Source organism: Ambystoma mexicanum, chromosome 12 (genome assembly GCF_040938575.1).
Source record: "Ambystoma mexicanum isolate Mex_15411 chromosome 12, UKY_AmexF1_1, whole genome shotgun sequence".
Lineage (NCBI taxonomy): Eukaryota > Metazoa > Chordata > Amphibia > Caudata > Ambystomatidae > Ambystoma > Ambystoma mexicanum.
Window position 1 is genome coordinate 614,924,221 of NC_090936.1, and position 19,197 is coordinate 614,943,417.

Genomic DNA, 19,197 nt, shown 5'->3' on the forward strand with positions numbered 1-19,197 from the left:
TCCTGCCACCCGAGGTCTTGGCCATTAGTGGGTTGTTGAACTTATATCCGACTATGGACTCCAAACCCAAAGGTGATTCATACCATGGTACTCGGCACCAAACTTCGCCAGTTCACAAGTGCCACACTAAACTTACACATTTGCTTTTGAGGTCCCCTTGTGTCCATGTGTCGAAGGTGACAATCTCTTCCTTCCAGTCCTGCCCCTGGTCTGCCAGCAGAATGCGGGCTGTCTCACAACGGCCTGGAATAGAAACAAAAAGACATGAGACGCTACGAGATGTGGCAGTGCTGCAGGGGCTGATGACTCGATGGGAAATGGGACACTGGTACCATGCAGACACCATGGATCCATTCGGCAGCATGACATTGGAGATATCAGGACAAAAGTCCAATTTCCCTTTCAATAGATTAGGATTAAAGATCCTCTTTGGGGCAACAGAACAAATGCACCAACTAGCACTAAAATTGCCTAAACTTCTGATGGTTGCATTTTTCTTTTTTAATGTAGACACTTTATCTGAGCCTCTGCACAGTGCAAACTGAAATTTTAATTGTATGCTATTCCTCAAATGTTTCCATTAATTTCATTAAACTTAATTCCATCAATTTGACCCGTTTTCCCCAGATAACCTGGTTGATACTAGAGTAGTTTCTCTGGACTAGTCCGATATCTAGCTTTGAACCACGTAGGCCAGAATATGCAGCAACTGGTGCTGGGAACATGACGTTCAGTGCCAAGAACATGCTGGGTCTGGCAAGCAGCAATAGGCCGTGCAAAGCACTCCAAGAAACCTTTGGAGCCATAGAGAACCAAATGATGCCCTGAGGCAGGGGGCCCCGCAGACTGCTTCAGCTGAGGCAGGGGGCCCCGCAGACTGCTTCAGCTGAGGGCCATTATGGAAACATCACAAATCAAAGATGCATGACAAATGCAAGAATACTGGAGTGCAGGAGTTAAAAGTGTTATTGTGGCCTAGTAAAACGAACTTCAAGACGGGTGCAACAGCAGGACCGTTGTTCTCAATGAGGGACAGCTGAAGAAAGTGACCCATCTGACTCAGGGTAGCAAACTGGGCTTTTAGAGGCTCCAACACTAAGCAACCTACCCTGAGGGGGAGCCTAGGGCCAACATGAGGACCAGAAAACTGACTGGATATGAGGTAGGGACAAACTTGCCGTCCAGGACCCACATGGTATAAGGTAGCAGTGCAAGGACGATGCAAAATGCTCAACTGGCTAAAAAGACTAAATGCAATAACTAGGTCCTAATACCCAAAGACCACTACGAATGCCAGGGAATATACATAATACACTTGTTATTTCCATCAGTTTAGCAGGGTGCAATTTTCTAAGTGACCTCCATCCAGGACTTGTATGCCACGACGCATTCCTATCTGGCTTCCACAGGTGCCCACAGACTGGCAGATAGAAGGGCAGTTCTCAGGCAGGCCCTGACAACATGCTACGAGGCCCCCATAACACTGTGGCACCGCATGCATAAGGAAGGCGCCGGATGCACAGAACCAGGAGGACGGTTGCATCGCAGGAGGGACTCCTCCCCTCCAGAGGGAGGGGGGGGCAGATACGCGTTCTTTCTAAGAGGAATTCTCAGTGGACGTTACTGGAAATGAAACACGTGCAACTAGTTCCGCCACAAAGCAGTGCTGAAAGGCCCACTGGGATTGCAGACTGCGCAGGTCTAATGGGGTTACGCAGAGTTCGAAACGTTGCACGCGACAGACAGGACATCGCAGACCCAAGCAAGCATGCAGAGCAATCGTTCGTTTCACTTAGGTCTTGGGAGTACCGATACACATTGCATACCCCACAGTGGATTTATTTGAGGGCTTGCATCATTTTAGCTGTTATCCAACCTATGCCTTCACTTCAGTGGACGCTGGAGTTTGGCACTGTAGCCAATGTCCAGCATCCCATCAATGCACTGCGAGGACTGGGGGAGCCGGGTAAACAATGGGTGACGTGGCAAGAAAGGCTTTGGAGATCGAAGACTCACCTCGGACGTCAAAGTAGATGAAGATGTACTCAGGCACTGGAGGGGAAAGAAAAAAAAACCTTTAGTCACGACAATGAGGACGACCCCACTAGGTGTATGGGTGCAAGAATTAAAGAGCAGGCATGTCCCACAACCACCCTCCACCCATTTCAGGTACCGTAGCGATTAGCCCATTGACCGTACAAGAGTAACTGGCGTTCATGTTACTATAGCCTACTAAACACAAGCTGCCCGGCCACCCCTCCTGCACTAGAACTGTCGAAGTACCTTACTTTAGCTTCATAAGAGGTCAAAGGGACCGAGGAGGGATGTACGGGCAGTCGGGGCAAAAGATCTCCCTCCATCACCGCTGAGAACCTTCGAAGGAAAAAGCTGCTTCAGGCCTCGTGGAAGCTAAAACCATGTGAACCCTGTGCGTGCCCTCCCCGCTTCTAATTCGCCCACTTGATTATAATCTTTGATATCCTCAACAGCAAGCATGGACGGAGGGAACCATCCTTTTTGGGAGGAGGCGTACTGCGCAATTTAAAATGGCATTCGGCCATTTAAGTCCCTGGGAGTGAACTGCCAGCCCAAGCGACTCGAAGTACTTGAGTTCGCTGGAAATCCCACATTCCAGTGCGGCACTACATATGCGGCTGAGACCTTAAGCCCAGTACTGAAACCGGAAAAAACATCCTTTCGGCTTTTGAGTAGTGCTCATTGCTGTACTTCGGCTGCCTCGTTGCACCTGGCGCCTAGAATGCTCAGTGCAAACAGTTACTCTTTTCATGCACGCCCTATGCGAGAGTTGTTGCAGCAGCCCTCAACCCTGTGAGCAAGGTTAGGAAAGATGGCCTGGACTTTTCCCCACGGCACATGTGCATTTGGAATGTTGCCCCACGGCACGCACATGTGCCTTTGGAAGCGCAACGTAGCTTTTCGATCTGTGCTAGTTAACTGCAAGCTGTCAAAAGGAGCTTGGAACAGTTAACAGCAATATCGAATTGCCCTAAATAAAGTGGCAATTAGCCAGCTAATCGTGAATCATTTTCAGCCAAGTTTAAAAGTACCAAACAAGATTGCAAAAAGTAAATACACACACTATGACCGTTTAATACAACGTGCACGCATCACATTAGTTGGCGTAGCTAGTTTCCACTTTATACTCTGTTCGGCTCTTCACACGAAATTATTTTGACACAACACGTTAGATACCCGATACGGGGTCATACCACCTGACCCGCTTCATATACGTCTCCAGAGACCTGTGTGCACAACCTGGGCATTGCTTCCATCGTTCTTCTGCAACCGTAAGGGGGGACTGGACGGGGGCTAGTTCTAGCTTCAATTAATTGGAAAGGGAGTCCAAGGGCGACTCCCGGTCTGTCAGTGCCCCCTCCGGCGCTTCCCCCCACCCCAAAAGTACACCACAAATTTTAGCCAAGGCCTGGATGTGGGACGCCCCCTGTAGCGCTCCGGGATTCAGACGGGTATAGATTTATTTATACATAGCGCAGCCAGATATCACATACATGCCAACCCTACAGATTCAGGGGGTGCGGGGGAAGACCCCAGATTTTTCACCTGGAAAGATTTTTCCCTTTCTCCCGCCTAAAATAAATGTATCCCGATGTAGTCCTACGGGAAAACTCAGCTTTATGAAGCAAACTCCCAGGTGCATTAGAATATCGGCATGTCGAGTACACCCTCCCAAAAAGCACCCCGCAGAACATACCAATCTCCGCAAGAAATCGTAACAAACATTGCTTTTAGTGGCCACGAGCGCTCTTAGGGCAGCAATGGCTACAAATGGAGTGGCGGTGCCCTCAGCTCCCAGCCACGCGTAATCGCGCCCAGGCGAAGTGCACACGCTCCGGGAAAACGGCATCAGATGCACTGCGGCCGGTTTAACTACGGTAGCAGTCGTCTAGTTACACAGTGACGACGCATGCAGGCGACCACGCATATGAACAACAGGGCAACTTTGACAGACGGGAGTAAGCCGGGGGGGGGGGGGTGGCACTTACTGTTGCAGGTGGTCTTGGGGCTGCTGCTACCGGAGGCGAGAGTGGCTTCTGGTGTTGTACTCGGTGAAGGAACGAACAGAAGCGGCAAATTATCTCAGGGGCCTCCCCTTATAAGCTGCAGGCAGTCACCTGACCTGTGCTGAGTCATTCCTCAGCCCCATCCACTCTCAGCCCTTAAAGGGCGAGAGACCCGCCGCGGGATAACGCTGCAGCCAGGCAACGTCTTCCTCAACCCGCGCATCAAGCAACAGGTTCTGCACGTTCATTGGCTGAGAAAGATTTAAAAACCGGCACACTGGGCACACGGGAAACATTGGCGTTTGCGAACACGCTCTCACCGTACGACCATTATATAAACGTAAGTATTAGGGTTGATACTAGTTCCCATCCGAGAAACGGACCATCGGTTGTTAGGGCCATTTCTCAGATGGGAAATCGCTGCTTCAGTGTGAGTGGACTAGTTCCCATTAGAGAAATGGCCCTTTTTGCCTCTAGTAGTCCTGCATAATAATGGAAACTAGCCCACTCACACAGAGAAGGCTGCCAGGCCTATACTCGGCCACAGACGTTCCCATTAGAGAAATGGCCCTTTTGCCCCTAGAGGCCCAAGTCTTGCATAATAATGGGAACTAGCCCACTCAAACTGAGAAGGCTAGTTCCCATTAGAGAAATGGCTCTTTTGCCCAGGTCCTGCATAATAATGGGAACTAGCCCACTCAAACTGAGAAGGCTAGTTCCCATTAGAGAAATTGCCCTTTTGCCCCTAGTGGCCAAGTCCTGCATAATAATGGGAACTAGCCCACTCAAACTGAGAAGGCTAGTTCCCATTAGAGAAATGACCCTTTTTGCTCCCCTAGTGGCCAAGTCCTGCATAATAATGGGAACTAGCCCACTCACAATGAGAAGGCTAGTTCCCATTCGAGAAATGGCCCTTTTTGCCCCTAGTGGCCAAGTCCTGCTATTTCCCATTAGAGAAATTGCCCTTTTTGGCCCTAGTGGCCAAGTCCTGCATAATACTGGGAACTAGCCCACTCACACAGAGAAGGCTAGTTCCCATTAGAGAAATGGCCCTTTTTGCTCCTCTAGTGGCCAAGTCCTGCATAATAATGGGAACTAGCCTACTCACACTGAGAAGGCTAGTTCCCATTAGAGAAATGGCCCTTTTTGCTCCCCTAGTAGCCAAGTCTTGCATAATAATGGGAACTAGCCTACTCACACTGAGAAGGCTATTTCCCATTAGAGAAACGTCCCTCCAAGCTGCAAAGGCAAATAGGTCCTCTCGTCTAATGGGAACTAGCCCACTCACACTGAAGCAGCTATTTCCCATTAGAGAAATCGCCCTCCGACCTGGAAAGGCAAAAAGGTCCTCTCGTCTAATGGGAACTAGCCCACTCACACTGAAGCAGTATTTCCCATTAGAGAAGCGGCCCTCCGACCTGCAGAGGCAGAAAGGTCCTCTCGTCTAATGGGAACTAGCCCATTCACACTGAAGCAGCTATTTCCCATTAGAGAAACGGCCCTCCGACCTGCAGAGGCAGAAAGGTCCTCTCGTCTAATGGGAACTAGCCCATTCACACTGAAGCAGCTATTTCCCATTAGAGAAACGGCCCTCCGACCTGCAGAGACAGAAAGGTCCTCTCGTCTAATGGGAACTATCCCATTCACACTGAAGCAGCTATTTCCCATTAGAGAAACGGCCCTCCGACCTGGAAAGGCAGAAAGGTCCTCTCGTCTAATGGGAACTAGCCCATTCACACTGAAGCAGCTATTTCCCATTAGAGAAACGGCCCTCTGACCTGGAAAGGCAGAAAGGTCCTCTAGTCTAATGGGAACTAGCCCATTCACGCTGAAGCAGCTATTTCCCATTAGAGAAGCGGCCCTTCGACCTGCAGAGGCAGAAAGGTCCTCTCGTCTAATGGGAACTAGCCCACTCACACTGAAACAGCTATTTCCCATTAGAGAAATCGCCCTCTGACCTGGAAAGGCAAAAAGGTCCTCTCGTCTAATGGGAACTAGCCCATTCACACTGAATCAGCTATTTCCCATTAGAGAAACAGCCCTCCGACCTGGAAAGGCAGAAAGGTTCTCTCGTCTAATGGGAACTAGCCCACTGACGCTGAAGCAGTATTTCCCATTAGAGAAGCAGCCCTCCGACCTGCAGAGGCAGAAAGGTCCTCTCGTCTAATGGGAACTAGCCCATTCACGCTGAAGCAGCTATTTCCCATTAGAAAAACGGCCCTCCGACCTGCAGAGGCAGAAAGGTCCTCTCGTCTAATGGGAACTAGCCCATTCACACTGAAGCAGCTATTTCCCATTAGAGAAACGGCCCTCTGACCTGCAGAGACAGAAAGGTCCTCTCGTCTAATGGGAACTATCCCATTCACACTGAAGCAGCTATTTCCCATTAGAGAAACGGCCCTCCAACCTGGAAAGGCAGAAAGGTCCTCTCGTCTAATGGGAACTAGCCCATTCACACTGAAGCAGCTAGTTCCCATTAGAGAAACGTCCCTCCGACCTGGAAAGGCAAAAAGGTCCTCTCGTCTAATGGAAACTAGCCCACTCACACTGAAGCAGCTATTTCCCAATAGAGAAACAGCCATCCGAACAGGAAAGGCAGAAAAGTCCTCTCGTCTAATGGGAACTAGCCCACTCACACTGAAGCAGCTATTTCCCATTTGAGAAACGGCCCTCCGACCGGGAAAGGCAAAAAGGTCCTCTCGTCTAATGGGAACTAGCCCATTCACACCGAAGCAGTATTTCCCATTAGAAAAGCGGCCCTTCGACCTGGAAAGGCAGAAAGGTCCTCTCGTCTAATGGGAAGTAGCCCACTCACACTGAAGCAGCTATTTCCCATTAGAGAAACGGCCCTCCGACTTGGAAGGGCAGAAAGGTCCTCTCGTCTAATGGGAACTAGCCCATTCGCACTGAAGCAGCTATTTCCCATTAGAGAAGCGGCCCTCCAACCTGGAAAGGCAAAAAGGTCCACTCGTCTAATGGGAACTAGCCCATTCACACTGAAGCAGCTATTTCCCATTAGAGAAATGGCCCTCCGACCTTGAAAGGCAAAGAGGTCCTCTCATCTAATGGGAACTAGCCCATTCACACTGAAGCAGCTTTTTCCCATTAGAAACGGCCTCCAGCCCAACCTCGACAATGAAACAGTGCCTCTTTCTTTTTACTCAAATAATTAGGACCATATACTGGCAACATATACTTCTGGAATCTTTCTTTCCAATTAATAACCTAGGAATGACCCAGTGCCTGGTATATTTGCCATAATCTTTAAATTAGTTTCTGTTGCTTCCCTATTTTCGTGCTCTTGGTATTTGTCACCTTGTTCACAGGGACAAATGTCTATAATCTCCCTTTTAAGGTGCAATGAAAAAAACCCTTTCAGAGTAACAGCCAATTGTGCTTCTGCATTCTCCCTTCTTTATGTGTGCAGGTAATTCTTTCAGTCACTACACTGCATGTGGGACGGGCACAACACGGAGCACAGGGCATGCAGTGAAGGCCTTCAGCTTGTCACATAGCTAAGCAACTCCTTATCATGTCTAAAATTACCAGGTAACAACTTGCAACACCGGACAATGCGTCCTTGGATCACGTGTTCTGTCGTGTACATGCACGGCTATGCTGCTAGGGTGCTTCCTGTGTTCTCAGAGGCTCACGCACAGCCCAGATACACACCAATACATGCCTGAAGATTGAACCACTATTTGACTGTGCAACTAACCCTGTACATGCTCAGCCAGGGCAACCACAATCTATGGCAAGTGCAGGCTCTTTGTCATTGCTGCAACTCATAACCAGTTAAGGAAGTGAACCAGAACACAGCCAGTATGTGTGACTTAATTTCTTTTAAGTTCATCTTTATGCTGTAACAACTCTCTCTGTCCTCACCTTTACACCAACCAGCGTACAACTTGCCTTGCATTCTCTACTAGTGTTCTCTGCTCGCATTCCACACCCATAACATTCCCCCTGCTGACATTCCTAACACCGTAAGGAGTCCCCCTTTCTTCTAGAGGACTTTATTCCCATGGCCACTTTCCATTTTCTAATATTACTCAACTAGTGTTGTATTGCCAAGTGTGAATAGTGCAGTTAGTCCCCCTCTAGTGCTCTATATGAGCACGGGTTGACCCTCCTAGGATTGATGACACATTGGTCCTATTAGGCATGAAGATTTGTTTGCTCTCCCTGCCAGAAAGACCATTTGTCTGTCCTGGGCTTGAAGACAAAGATAGGCCCTTCCAGGGGCCAGAAACTGATGGTGTGATGCATTGGCAGGGCCAGAACCCGAAGAGAGGCCCACTCAGCTTGGTGTTGAGAGTTAAGTTGGTTTACCCAGGGTACTGCACTCATCCCAGTCTTTCCACTACCCCTCTCTACTTTTGATGGGCTAGTTATTAGGTTAAGATGCACAACCGGGCGCCAGCCAGCATACCTCTTAATGGACACAGGCCTTCTTCCACAGTATTTACCGTATTTTCAGGGTCCACCTTCTGCACTTCTTCCTTCCTCCACCTTCCTTTTCTTCCTCAGTACCTCTCCCAAAATTTTCCTCTATTGGTGGCCCTCATCTTCCTACACCGATTTTGTCTGCACCTTTTAAACTGTTCTCCAAGTAATTTCCTCCTTTCCCTTGTGTCTCATCTTTCATCTCTCCTTTTCCCCCTTGCTAGTTTTCCCTTCACACTGCTCTCCCCTTTCCCCTCATTTGACGCATCTTCACCATCCTCTCCCATCCACCTCAAATCTTACTCTCCTTCCACCCCCTTCGCCTTCCTTCTTTCTCTTTTACTCCGCTCTTTACTGCAACACTTGTTTGCAAACTCCCATACTAGGCCTTCTACCAAAGCCTCCCTGTATAGTCCTGCCCCTTTTGATACTGGAAAAGGAAGCGTGTTAATGAATGTGCCCAAGTCCTTGTGTGTACGTGACAAAGTGATTGGCTTTCTGAGTAACTCACCATCTTCAGATCTAGCGATTTGTATCAGTTATAAATTGTCAGCTGCCAACTTGAAGTCAAGCAGCGCTGTCATGGTAGCTGCCTGACCACCACCATGGTGCCTCCTGCAGGCAGCTGCACAATAACTCTGCCAACCTTGAACCTCATCTGCCAACCTCATTGCATACCCAAGCTCAAGTAGGTCTTTTCCACAATCCATCCTGCAAAGTGTATTCAAATGTACTCTTTTAGTGGGATCAAAGACAATACCCTCAGATCTTTTGGCCTTCTAATGCAGAGTTGTTCATTCTTCAAAACTCTACCAGGTCTTGAATTACAGATTGGTACATGGCAAAGGATAAAGTGGGTTGGGTAGACACCTCGTATGCTGGCTATTATCTTTCTGAAGGTACAGCCCCCCCCCCATGGTCTCGTAGCTCCATTCCTATGTGTCCACCTAGAAACATGGTCAAAGTTCTCTCCTTTTTTTATGCCGTCACTCAGCTCATTGTTGTACTCAATATGTAATTATTTTCATCGACAGTTTCATATTTTCAGTCATGTATATTCCATGAAAGTATTTATATTGTTAAAGTAGGCCTTATTTTCATTTATTATATTACTAGAGTTATCAGTTCATGGTTTAAGATTGATTATAGCCATTCAATTGGACCAAAGTGATCATAGCCGTTGGCATAATTATGGATCTATGTGTTCAAATTGAACCTGAATTAGTTGAATTTTTTCCACGAAGTTTATTTAATGTCAGATTTTGGGGTAGGTCGCCCCGCCACCATCTTACACAATCCAATATGGCCTGACCCCAACCCACCATCTACCTTTGGTGGTTTAAAAAATGTAAAGAAAATGAGGGGAAGGGGCAGGGGATTTCCAACCAGTTGGCAGACGGCGTTGGGGACAGTCGACCAAAATCCATAAACATATAATTATACGGTTAAATTGTGTTATGGTCACTAATAGTCTTAATAAAAATCGGCCCCTAGGAAGGGGCAAATGTGTTTTTACTGGGGTGTGAGGGTCACTAGACCAGTAGGGATGGCTTGAAAGCGGGCGGTGATCAGAGCGTGATAGTTATGATTTGTTTTTGCTGGGCTGAACATAGGTAATGAATGTTTTTTGTTTTGTTTGCAGGTTTCGTTACGCAAGGAGCTCCAACGTTATGCAAGTAGTTTTTTTATTCTACGGGATTGGGCAGTCTGGGAGGTATTTTGGTGGGCTGGGACACAAATGCAGGGTCAGGCCACAAATTCCCACCATGCCAGCAAAACATTGGTGTTTCCCTGGGAACCCATGTGGGTTGACTGTCTGCAAGCCCAGGCTGCACCTCTAGCTGTGCTGCGTTATAGACTTCGCCTCCGGGGAGGAATGGAGGCCCTGCCAGAGCTCCCCAGAACTATAGCTGGACTTGGGGACAGTCAACCCACATGGGAGACAGCCACCCAAGGCCAGGGGCATCACCCCCAACGTCCTGGAGCTCTGGCTGGCCTGCATTACAGCTTCTCCCTCCGGGAAAGGAAAGGGACCCTGCCAGGGCTCCCTGGTACAGCCGCTGTGCTCAAGGACGGTAGACCCACATGGGAAACGAATGCCTAAGGCCAGGGACAGCACCATAGCTCTCAACCTGACAGTAGAGAGCCAATCATAATCTCATCCCTTATACATAGTATACTTAGATGTTCCCCTTGAATGTATCACAATCCCTCATAGGTTTTTCATATTTGCCCCATAGTATGATGTCACGTCTAATGTATTTCTTGCATATAAGGATGTTTTATGAGAAATGCACTGAGCTCGAGCGAACGTCCTTTGATGTCTGTTGTAACTCTATGTTTTAGATAATTGTTAATAAAACATCACCTTTTCCATCTTCCTGAGTTGGATCGATTATTTGGTGTTGGAGTTATTCTGCATCCCCATCCATTGCATGCATGATACCCAGAGGAACATATGCTCAGGTACCTGCAGCCAGGCACAGTCCCATTATTTCTATGCTAGATTAAAGATTTAAGGTTTGATTAAAAACCTATATATATATATATATATATATATATATATATATATATATATATATATATATATATATATATATATATATATATAATATATATATATATATATATTTCACTTAATGCCGTGCATGTGTATTATGCATAATTGGTGGTGTAAGCAAGATTGGCATGTGGCGGGAGCTGTCATTTGTTGCTGAGCTTGGGGGCACTTCAGCATGGCTTGCAGGGGAGTGTAAGAAACCTGAAGGTGTCTCCCTAACTAGTCCCCGGGGATCTGTCATCCAGGTGGCCAGGACATGGCCATCTTTATTAGATCCAGTTCCTGGGGGTGGACCAGTGAGGGAGGATCACCTGGATGGGGGTCCTCAGGGAGTGGAAGTGGGACACCTATGGGTGAGATGCAGTATTCCCCTTCTTCCAACACCTTTTCCCCATCCTACCACATTGGATATTCCAAAACACTGCCCCCCCTTTTCCATACAAACACTTGCGCACACCACAAAAGACAGCGGACTAACACCAGAGCTGTTTATCTGACATGTCCAAATACAAGTGTCAGGCAAAGTCGGGCAATTGACCAGAATCACACACACACACCTGACAGCCCTTTCCCTTCCACACAGGGATACAAGGTGTAACACGAGAGAACAGTACGAGCAAGGCAGACTGCACAACGACTGAGCTATCCAAGTACGGCTGTTCAAGAGCAGGAGAAAGGTGGCGAGAACCGAAAGGGTGACAAGGAGAGAAGCGACTTCGCCCTTTCTCACACAAGCCCGCTAAGCCTCCGTGGAAGTAATCGTAGACGGCGAACAATAGCCATGTTGCATGTTGTGTGTTGCAGCAGATGTCAATGGTACACATGGCCCTACACCCTTGATAACCAAGCCAGGGAGAGACGCTTGCCACTGTGGTACTGTCCTTGATTCCAGAGACAAGAAAAGCCAAGCGGTTCATCACAGCTGGTCAGTCAAAGGGAGAGCCGATTAAGAAACCGAACTGTGTCGAATAAAATTAGCAAATGGCTAATTGAAGAAAAGTACAAAGAACAGTTAATGCGAGAGGGGAATACCAGCTGTAGAGGAGTCCGGCACCACGTGGGTGCTACTCGAGAAACTCTGGGCAATTACCCTATTGTTGAAACTTCTGTTACCAGAAGACCTTGGGAACGGGACGAGAAAGGGGTCAAAGTGGTCATACGCGGTCTAGCTAAATCCTCTGTACAGTTGAAAGTCTTTGACCGGCAGAAAAGTGTAAAGCAAGGAAGTGAATCCTGCATGATTAGAAAGTAGAAGAAAGTGTGTGCAATTGGCAAGAGTGAACCCGACGGAGGGATACCGATGGAAAGGGGTGAACTCTAAAGTCCTCATGAACATTGTGTTGACACGAGTGAACCAGACAGAGCTAAGTCCACAGTGAGCTGTTCTAAACGAAATTAAGACTCGTGAATGTAAGGCCATAGTGAACCCGACGGAGGGGTCTGAGCCCGAAAGAGGGGGATCCAGGGGTGAAAAGCCATCACCCAATGTCCATTTAAAAAAAAACTTTGATTTGTTATTTTGAATATGTCAGGTCCTCGAAGGCAAGAGACGTTGAAGAGAAAAAGACACTAGACCATCGACGGTCCTTTATAGCTAAGAAGGGAACTGTCGTCTTGTGCTGGGAAAGCTTGAGAGTGTACTCAGGAGTCCCATCTTTTCCCATGCTCAAAAAATGGGGAAGGGAGAAAACCTTATTTTTCATTTGATGGTCGTAGCTTGCTCCTATCTAAGGTTTAGGTTTAGATTAGGCATTTTTCCAACCTGCATATCCAGTTTTATAAACACTGTTGGACTGTAATCACTTGTGTCTGTCTTTACTGTTGTCACCATGAGTTCCTTACAGGAGCCCCCTGATTTTGTCTTATACCACTGGAAAGAGGGATGTGGTAATGCAAGGAATTATTTGTTTATTTATATATTGTTCACTCTTACTAACAGCGCCCTATAGAAATCCTTTATGTTTATCTGTAGAAAAGACAGAGGCATGTGGGCACAGGAGAGTAAACACCGCCATATTTTACCCTACCTCCCATCCTTATCTGGCCTGCTCTTTCAAAACCGGCCTATGTGTTTTATTCATAGTTTAAATCCTGGAACTGTCGCAGTAAACCTGATACGTCTGTTCAACACACATACAAGATGGTGCCAGGCTTGAACAGGTCTCTTACTTCCGGGTGCAGGCAGGTGGTGTGCACCAAGCTTAAAAACATACCCAACATGAAACCTTCCTGGGCGTACCAGCTGGGAAGCAGAATTTCCCACACCTTCTATGGTGTATCTGCTTTCAAGGCAGCTCTTTGTTGGTCGGGTTTTTTTCACAATTGAATGCTGGTGACATCATTAAACTCCATGAGAAACCGTGTTCTTGAATTTCAGTGAGGTGCACGCTGGCTGCGCGAGCAGTTAATTGTGATGAGAATGGTGAAAGCTTCCCATTTAGGCAGCCCCTCGTCCATGCCCAGAAAACAGAACATGCCATGTACGCACACAATCACATTCAAGCCATAAACTACTGAACATACAGACACATAAGTAAGTAGAACTTGGCGTGAGGTTAAAATGGATGCGAGCAGCTCGTCATTATGAATGCAAAGGGTCAAATGTGTAGGGGGAAATTCTACTTTGGAGAGAGCACCTGCTGGTGTTCAAAATGGTGGCACGCCCTTACGCAGGCCCTGGGGCTTTCTCATCAGGTGCAAGGTGACCAGCCTTTTACCGGTCATTAACGAGTACCACATCTTCTTCCCTATCCTGCCTAATCCTGTTCTGCATTCTATATTTACTGCATGCCACCAAAAATCTCTGTGCATGACCTTGCTAATGAGCAAAATGCCCCAATGACTAGCCCAGTGACGTTGGTGTGCTGCCAGCAGCAGCTTAGCCATGACCTGTAGGCACAACTCAAAAAACCGACTACCTTGGATTAATTCCAAGAATAAAGTAATAATTGAATAAATATGACTCAGATTTAAGTGTGATACAATATTAGGGGAGATTCGAGGTCCCGACTCCCAACCTGGGTTCTAGCTATGTGGATACCTTAGTACAGGCACAACATGATTCGGCGTGCAGAGCAAGCGGACCACTTTGTGGCTCCGACTCTTGAAAGGGAAGGAGGTCTTCACCAGAGCAAGAGGATTCCCTTGCCCATACAATGTGCCACATTCTTCAACACAGAGACATCATCCTCCACCTCTTGGCATTCTTCCCTAGTCATACACCCACCGAGGCAATGGCATCAAAACCAACGGCCATGGAAGACGGGACAGACAGTCTGGTGTGGCATTGCTCCCCTCCCTCGGGCTTATATTCTAGCTCATGGTTAGAGGATCATCTGGCTAGCCTGGGAGACACTCTGCCATCGCAGGCCACAGTGAGGACTTGAGGAAGGGCGCTGTGGTCCTCTAGAGGCACTGTCATAAATTATGCACTGCCCAGACACAAGCGAGTGCTCCCCTTTCAATTTCATTTTTTAGGGGGTTTCAATGGCCCAGGAAGGAATGAGCAAAGCCCAGCCCCTTGTTACGGGCATTCACTGCAAGGATGGTGCAGTCGAATGAAGGCCCTGGAGGTGCCTGCAGGTTAAGCTGATTCTGCAAAGTAAAAACGTCTTGTTCTGCACCTCCCCCAAATTAAATGGCAGCACTCCATGCTCAGCAAGCAGAGTGATTGCACGACATTTGTGAGGTCGTTGACAACCTTTTTTGTAGAGTTCACATAGTCCAAGAAACTAAACCAACTCGTCCTGGAAAGTAGGTGCAGGAGCATATCTGATGGAGTGGACCAAGTCCAACGTAGGTTTGACCCCACTGTCATTTGTTCATGTACCAATTACTAGCTTTGAGGGTAAGGCAAATGTTGTGCACAATATGCAGTATGCAGCGCACCGCTTCCACCTGTTTGGCCTTGGAGCGAGTGAAGATGAGCAGATCATTCTGGATGTAGACCACCGGATTGATACCCGTGTACTCACATCCATCATGTGTTGGAATACCAATGCAGACGACACGACCCAAAGGGCATTCTCCTGCACTAGCTCAGGGGCAACGTGCTTGCCTTGGAAGCAAAACGACACAGCACCACAGGTTCGATCCTGGGTCCATGCTTAGAAACCTCTGGGTATAAAGCGTGTTATAAATAACCTATCATATCACTGGTGATCCCCAAATGGAGTCATAATGGCAGTGTTCTCTTAGGAGGCCTCTGTAAGCTTTATTTGATGGCAAGCTGACCTCAGGTCTAAAGTGAAGAAGACTGATACATTGCTTATTCTGCTTACCACTTCACTTATGTTAGGTAAAGGGGGCAAGTACCTCCTGATACTGCAATTAAGGTTATGCAGGTCTAACCACATTCGGATATCCCTGTGCAAGCCTTTTATCTGAACGCTAAGACTTTTGGGGCAAGCCAGCCTGTGGCCTGCAGGCTGTCAATTACACTTGATTTAGTCATGTCCTTTTTTAATTTTTTTATTTAATTTTATCGGTTTAACACAAACCTTTAAAATATTTACAAAAAAACACAAAACGCAACACATCAACGTATCCCAGTCCTTTAAGAAGACCCCTCCCATTTTCTCTTCCGAGGGTCGAATCAAAATCCTCATTGCTCGTCAACCGACACTGAATCCAAACGATTTTCAATTATCGTTAGAAAACGAGTCAATGGTAGTATCAATTTCATGTCCGTTCCTTGGAACATATTGGCCCACCAATCTTCGGCACAAAGGGAGGGGTGATTTAGGCTCCAAGGGCCCAGGTGATATGTCCTTTCTGATCGAAGTGCCGTGCAAAATATCACCAAATGCTTAAGGGTTTCCTTGTCCTTAGTGCATAGTCTACACGTTAGATTGGAGATATTCATACTTTTCCATGACGCCAACCGCTCCTTGGTTTTAAATACGTTTAAGCGCATTGACATAAAATCTCTTCAGGCTTGAGGATCTGGAAACAACTCGATGTAACGTTGTAAAGAGTTAAATGCCCGTGTTTCGAGCGGCGCCTCGCTCATCATTTTTGCTGCAGCTCGTTGTGAGCAAGTTTGGTCCCAATCCGCACGCCAGATTTTTAATTTGGCGGCCTTCGGGTCGTTATGCAGCATGTCCAGACTGATTCCAAATTCACTCAGAATCTCTTCGCATATCCTGACCCACAGGTCCACCATGCTGTTATTTGTTGGCGTCAGATCGTGAAAGATGTCAAATTGCGGTATTTGATCGCGCCAGCGAGTTTTGCGAAACAGACTCACCAGAGTCCAGCATACCCTTACATGGAGCGAAATGAGCGACAGTTCGTATCTCCCACATGATGTCAGGATACCCCTTGGGAGAGACAATACCTTAGACCGGAAACGATTCTCCAGCGATGCCCAAGTCTCGTGGCTACATCCCAAGGCGTTTCAGCGCCATATAGTAAAACCGGGATTACCTTTTGCTGGTAGAAAGCAAGCACCGGTTTTAATGAAAATTTTCCAAATTTCTTATGAATGATTACAGCTTGACTTGCCATTTGCTTGCATTTCCTTTTGGTTTCACTGACCCATGGACCTTCGTTGATTGACAAGTTTATTAGCATGCCGAGGTATTTTACGCTCTCGGCTATCTGAATGGGCTCTTGACCCAGGTACCATCTCTGTTTTCTAGATTTTTTACCTCTTTTACTGTTCAGGTTGTGTAACATCAGGATTTCGCATTTTTTAATGTTTATCACCAGATGGTTAGTTGCAACATATTGGTCAACTGCGTTCAGCTTCCTCTGAAGGCCGACAGGAGTTAGGTCCATCAGGACCAAATCATCGGCGTATAGCAGCCAGCTTAGATGGGACTTTGCTACTTTTGGTGGAAAAGAGCTTCTTGAATCAATCGCAAAACCTATATCTGATATGAATAAGCTGAATATTGCGGCAGCTAGGGGACAGCCTTGTTTTACCCCTTTATAGGTTTTGATTGGTGCTGATAAAGTTCCAGAACTATCCAAACAGATTTGTATGGAGGTTTCAGAGTGTAGATCTTAGATTGCTGCTAATAAGTCAGCCGGACATCGCCATTCGTTTTTTTTTTGGATCAGGATCTCGGGATCGAAATGATGAGTCCGAACCATGTTTGAATTTTTTAGACCAGTCTTTACGGTTTTGAATCGAGTCAATAATTGATCATATTCCAGATCAGCACTTAATTGACAATACTGGATCATCACCACATTGACTTCACTCTCCTCCAATCTTAAGCGAACTCTATTAGATTCGACCTGGAGTTTATGTGGCCACTTTGGTCTTTGCTTGCCTCCAGATGTTGCAAATTTCATGAGTAACATGTCATGGTCACTGTTTGCTTTTTCACAGATCTTCAGCACATGTATCCTAGGATGCAAAGCTTCAGACACGAACATGTAATCTATAATGGATGATGAATCCGCACGATGCCATGTGGGCACAGGTGGAATGTCACCACAGGTGCTTCCGTTCAACATCTGAATGTTACGTAGACCCATTCCGCTTAGCCATGCTTGTGCCAATGAGCCTAGATCTAGATTTTCTTGCTTAAAAAGGTCGATGTTTAAATCACCGCAAAGAATTATCTTGGACCAATCTAATGACTCCACCTGAAGATCAATTAATCCTGTTATCTGATCAATAAAATCCATTTTGCCTGCCCGCAGATGGTTCCAATACAAGTTCAGTATTACAATCTTGTCTTGCTTATCTTCATGAACACCGGCTCTTTCAATGGTCGTCTCTTGAATATAAGGAGAATGGTTGATAGAGTTTAATATACGCCAACCCGATGCTCTTCTCACCATTGTCAGCAACCCTGACATAGGACGCCCATGTTTTGATTTTATAGCCAAATTTATTACAATCTCAAAATCCGAGGATACCAGCAGCTCACTTAACCAAGTCTCCTGTAAACACACGATATGTAAGTTGTCCAACCAACTTGTGTTAAACAGATGTATAAATCCTTGTGTGTTCCAGGAGGCTAAACAGAACTCCGTGGGGGCTTCATTATCCTGGCATTATTTGGTATTTTTTGTGTTTAGGGCCCCTGCTAGCCATTGCCATTCATGATTTCCTGGGATGGAAGTTACAGTTTGAGTATCCTCTTTGAGGATATCATGGGAGAGTTTGCTTCGTTTGATTGTAATTCTTATTTGTGCATTTTGGCCATCACCTGCCACTCTACCATCACTCGTTGATATATGAGTTTTCTTTAACGGACATGATGGTTGAGTGCATTTCTGATCAAAAACTTGCTTCATAGTCGAGGGCTCCTGTGATTGATTCAACGCCGTGTCGGTTATCGGAACCTTTGTTATAAAAACGCTCGGCGATGCCTCCCTTAGATCCTCCGAGTTTCCATTGGAGGTTGGTCGAGACGCATCAGGCACAGTAAATTTGTAAACGTCGAAACCCAATGAAAACAATGCTACGTTTTCCTCCAAAATTGAAGTAGTAAGTAAGTTTGTCATTAAATGGAGCACTACTTTGTCATTCGTGCCTTCAACTGGAAACTCCACGATTTGTATGTCATTTGAAGTTATGGCACGTAAGCTTGGTACAAGGTGAAGTAACTTAAGTACAGTTCCTCGATTCAAGATCAAATTATCAATTGGTTCTAAACTCTCAATTATCACCTTATGAGGGCAATTCGTAGTCAAGATTGACTTTGACACATTTTCCTTTGATGTTTGGGGACGTCTGTCAGCCAAAAACCCGTTCACCTTACTTCGATTGCTATCCAAAGACTCAACGGCAATACATCTGTTCAGTGCCCCATGGGAATCATTTTCGTTTACTAATTTGTTGCTACGACTTGAGCTCGACCGAAGCCTCATCAGTGTATCAGCTTGAGAATTGGCTAAGCATTGTTTTCTCTTCTCATCCATTGTGAGGAACACTGGGCTGAATATAGGAGGAGGCGGAGAATTATTACTATCCCGTACTTCAATAATTTCACAAGATCTTTCATGCGACCCACGTTTTGTGGCGAGATTTCTGCAATCGTCCTTATCAGTGCGAGGTTGAATTTTCGCAGGTTTGTCCAACATTGTTTTGTCCATCAGCTGTGCAGGCTTCTCGTTACATTGAAGAGGTGCCTTACTTTGTAGCTCGCCCATATTGTGTGTCGACGCCTATTGGAGAGGCAGCTT

The 19,197-nt window shown here is 46.6% G+C and overlaps 1 protein-coding gene across 1 annotated transcript in view; it reads right to left on the minus strand.

Moving 5' to 3' along the window:
- Positions 1–4,281, minus strand: part of GSTP1 (glutathione S-transferase pi 1) — a 29,565-nt gene extending 25,284 nt beyond the window's left edge. Inside the window, exons 1-3 of the mRNA XM_069629043.1 lie at positions 4,026–4,281; positions 2,017–2,052; positions 137–243 (exon numbers count right to left, since the gene is read on the minus strand). Of these exons, the coding sequence (XP_069485144.1) occupies positions 137–243; positions 2,017–2,052; position 4,026 (144 nt within the window). The 5' untranslated portion in view covers positions 4,027–4,281. The remainder of the gene's footprint in view (positions 1–136; positions 244–2,016; positions 2,053–4,025) is intronic.
- Positions 4,282–19,197: the final 14,916 nt, after the last annotated feature.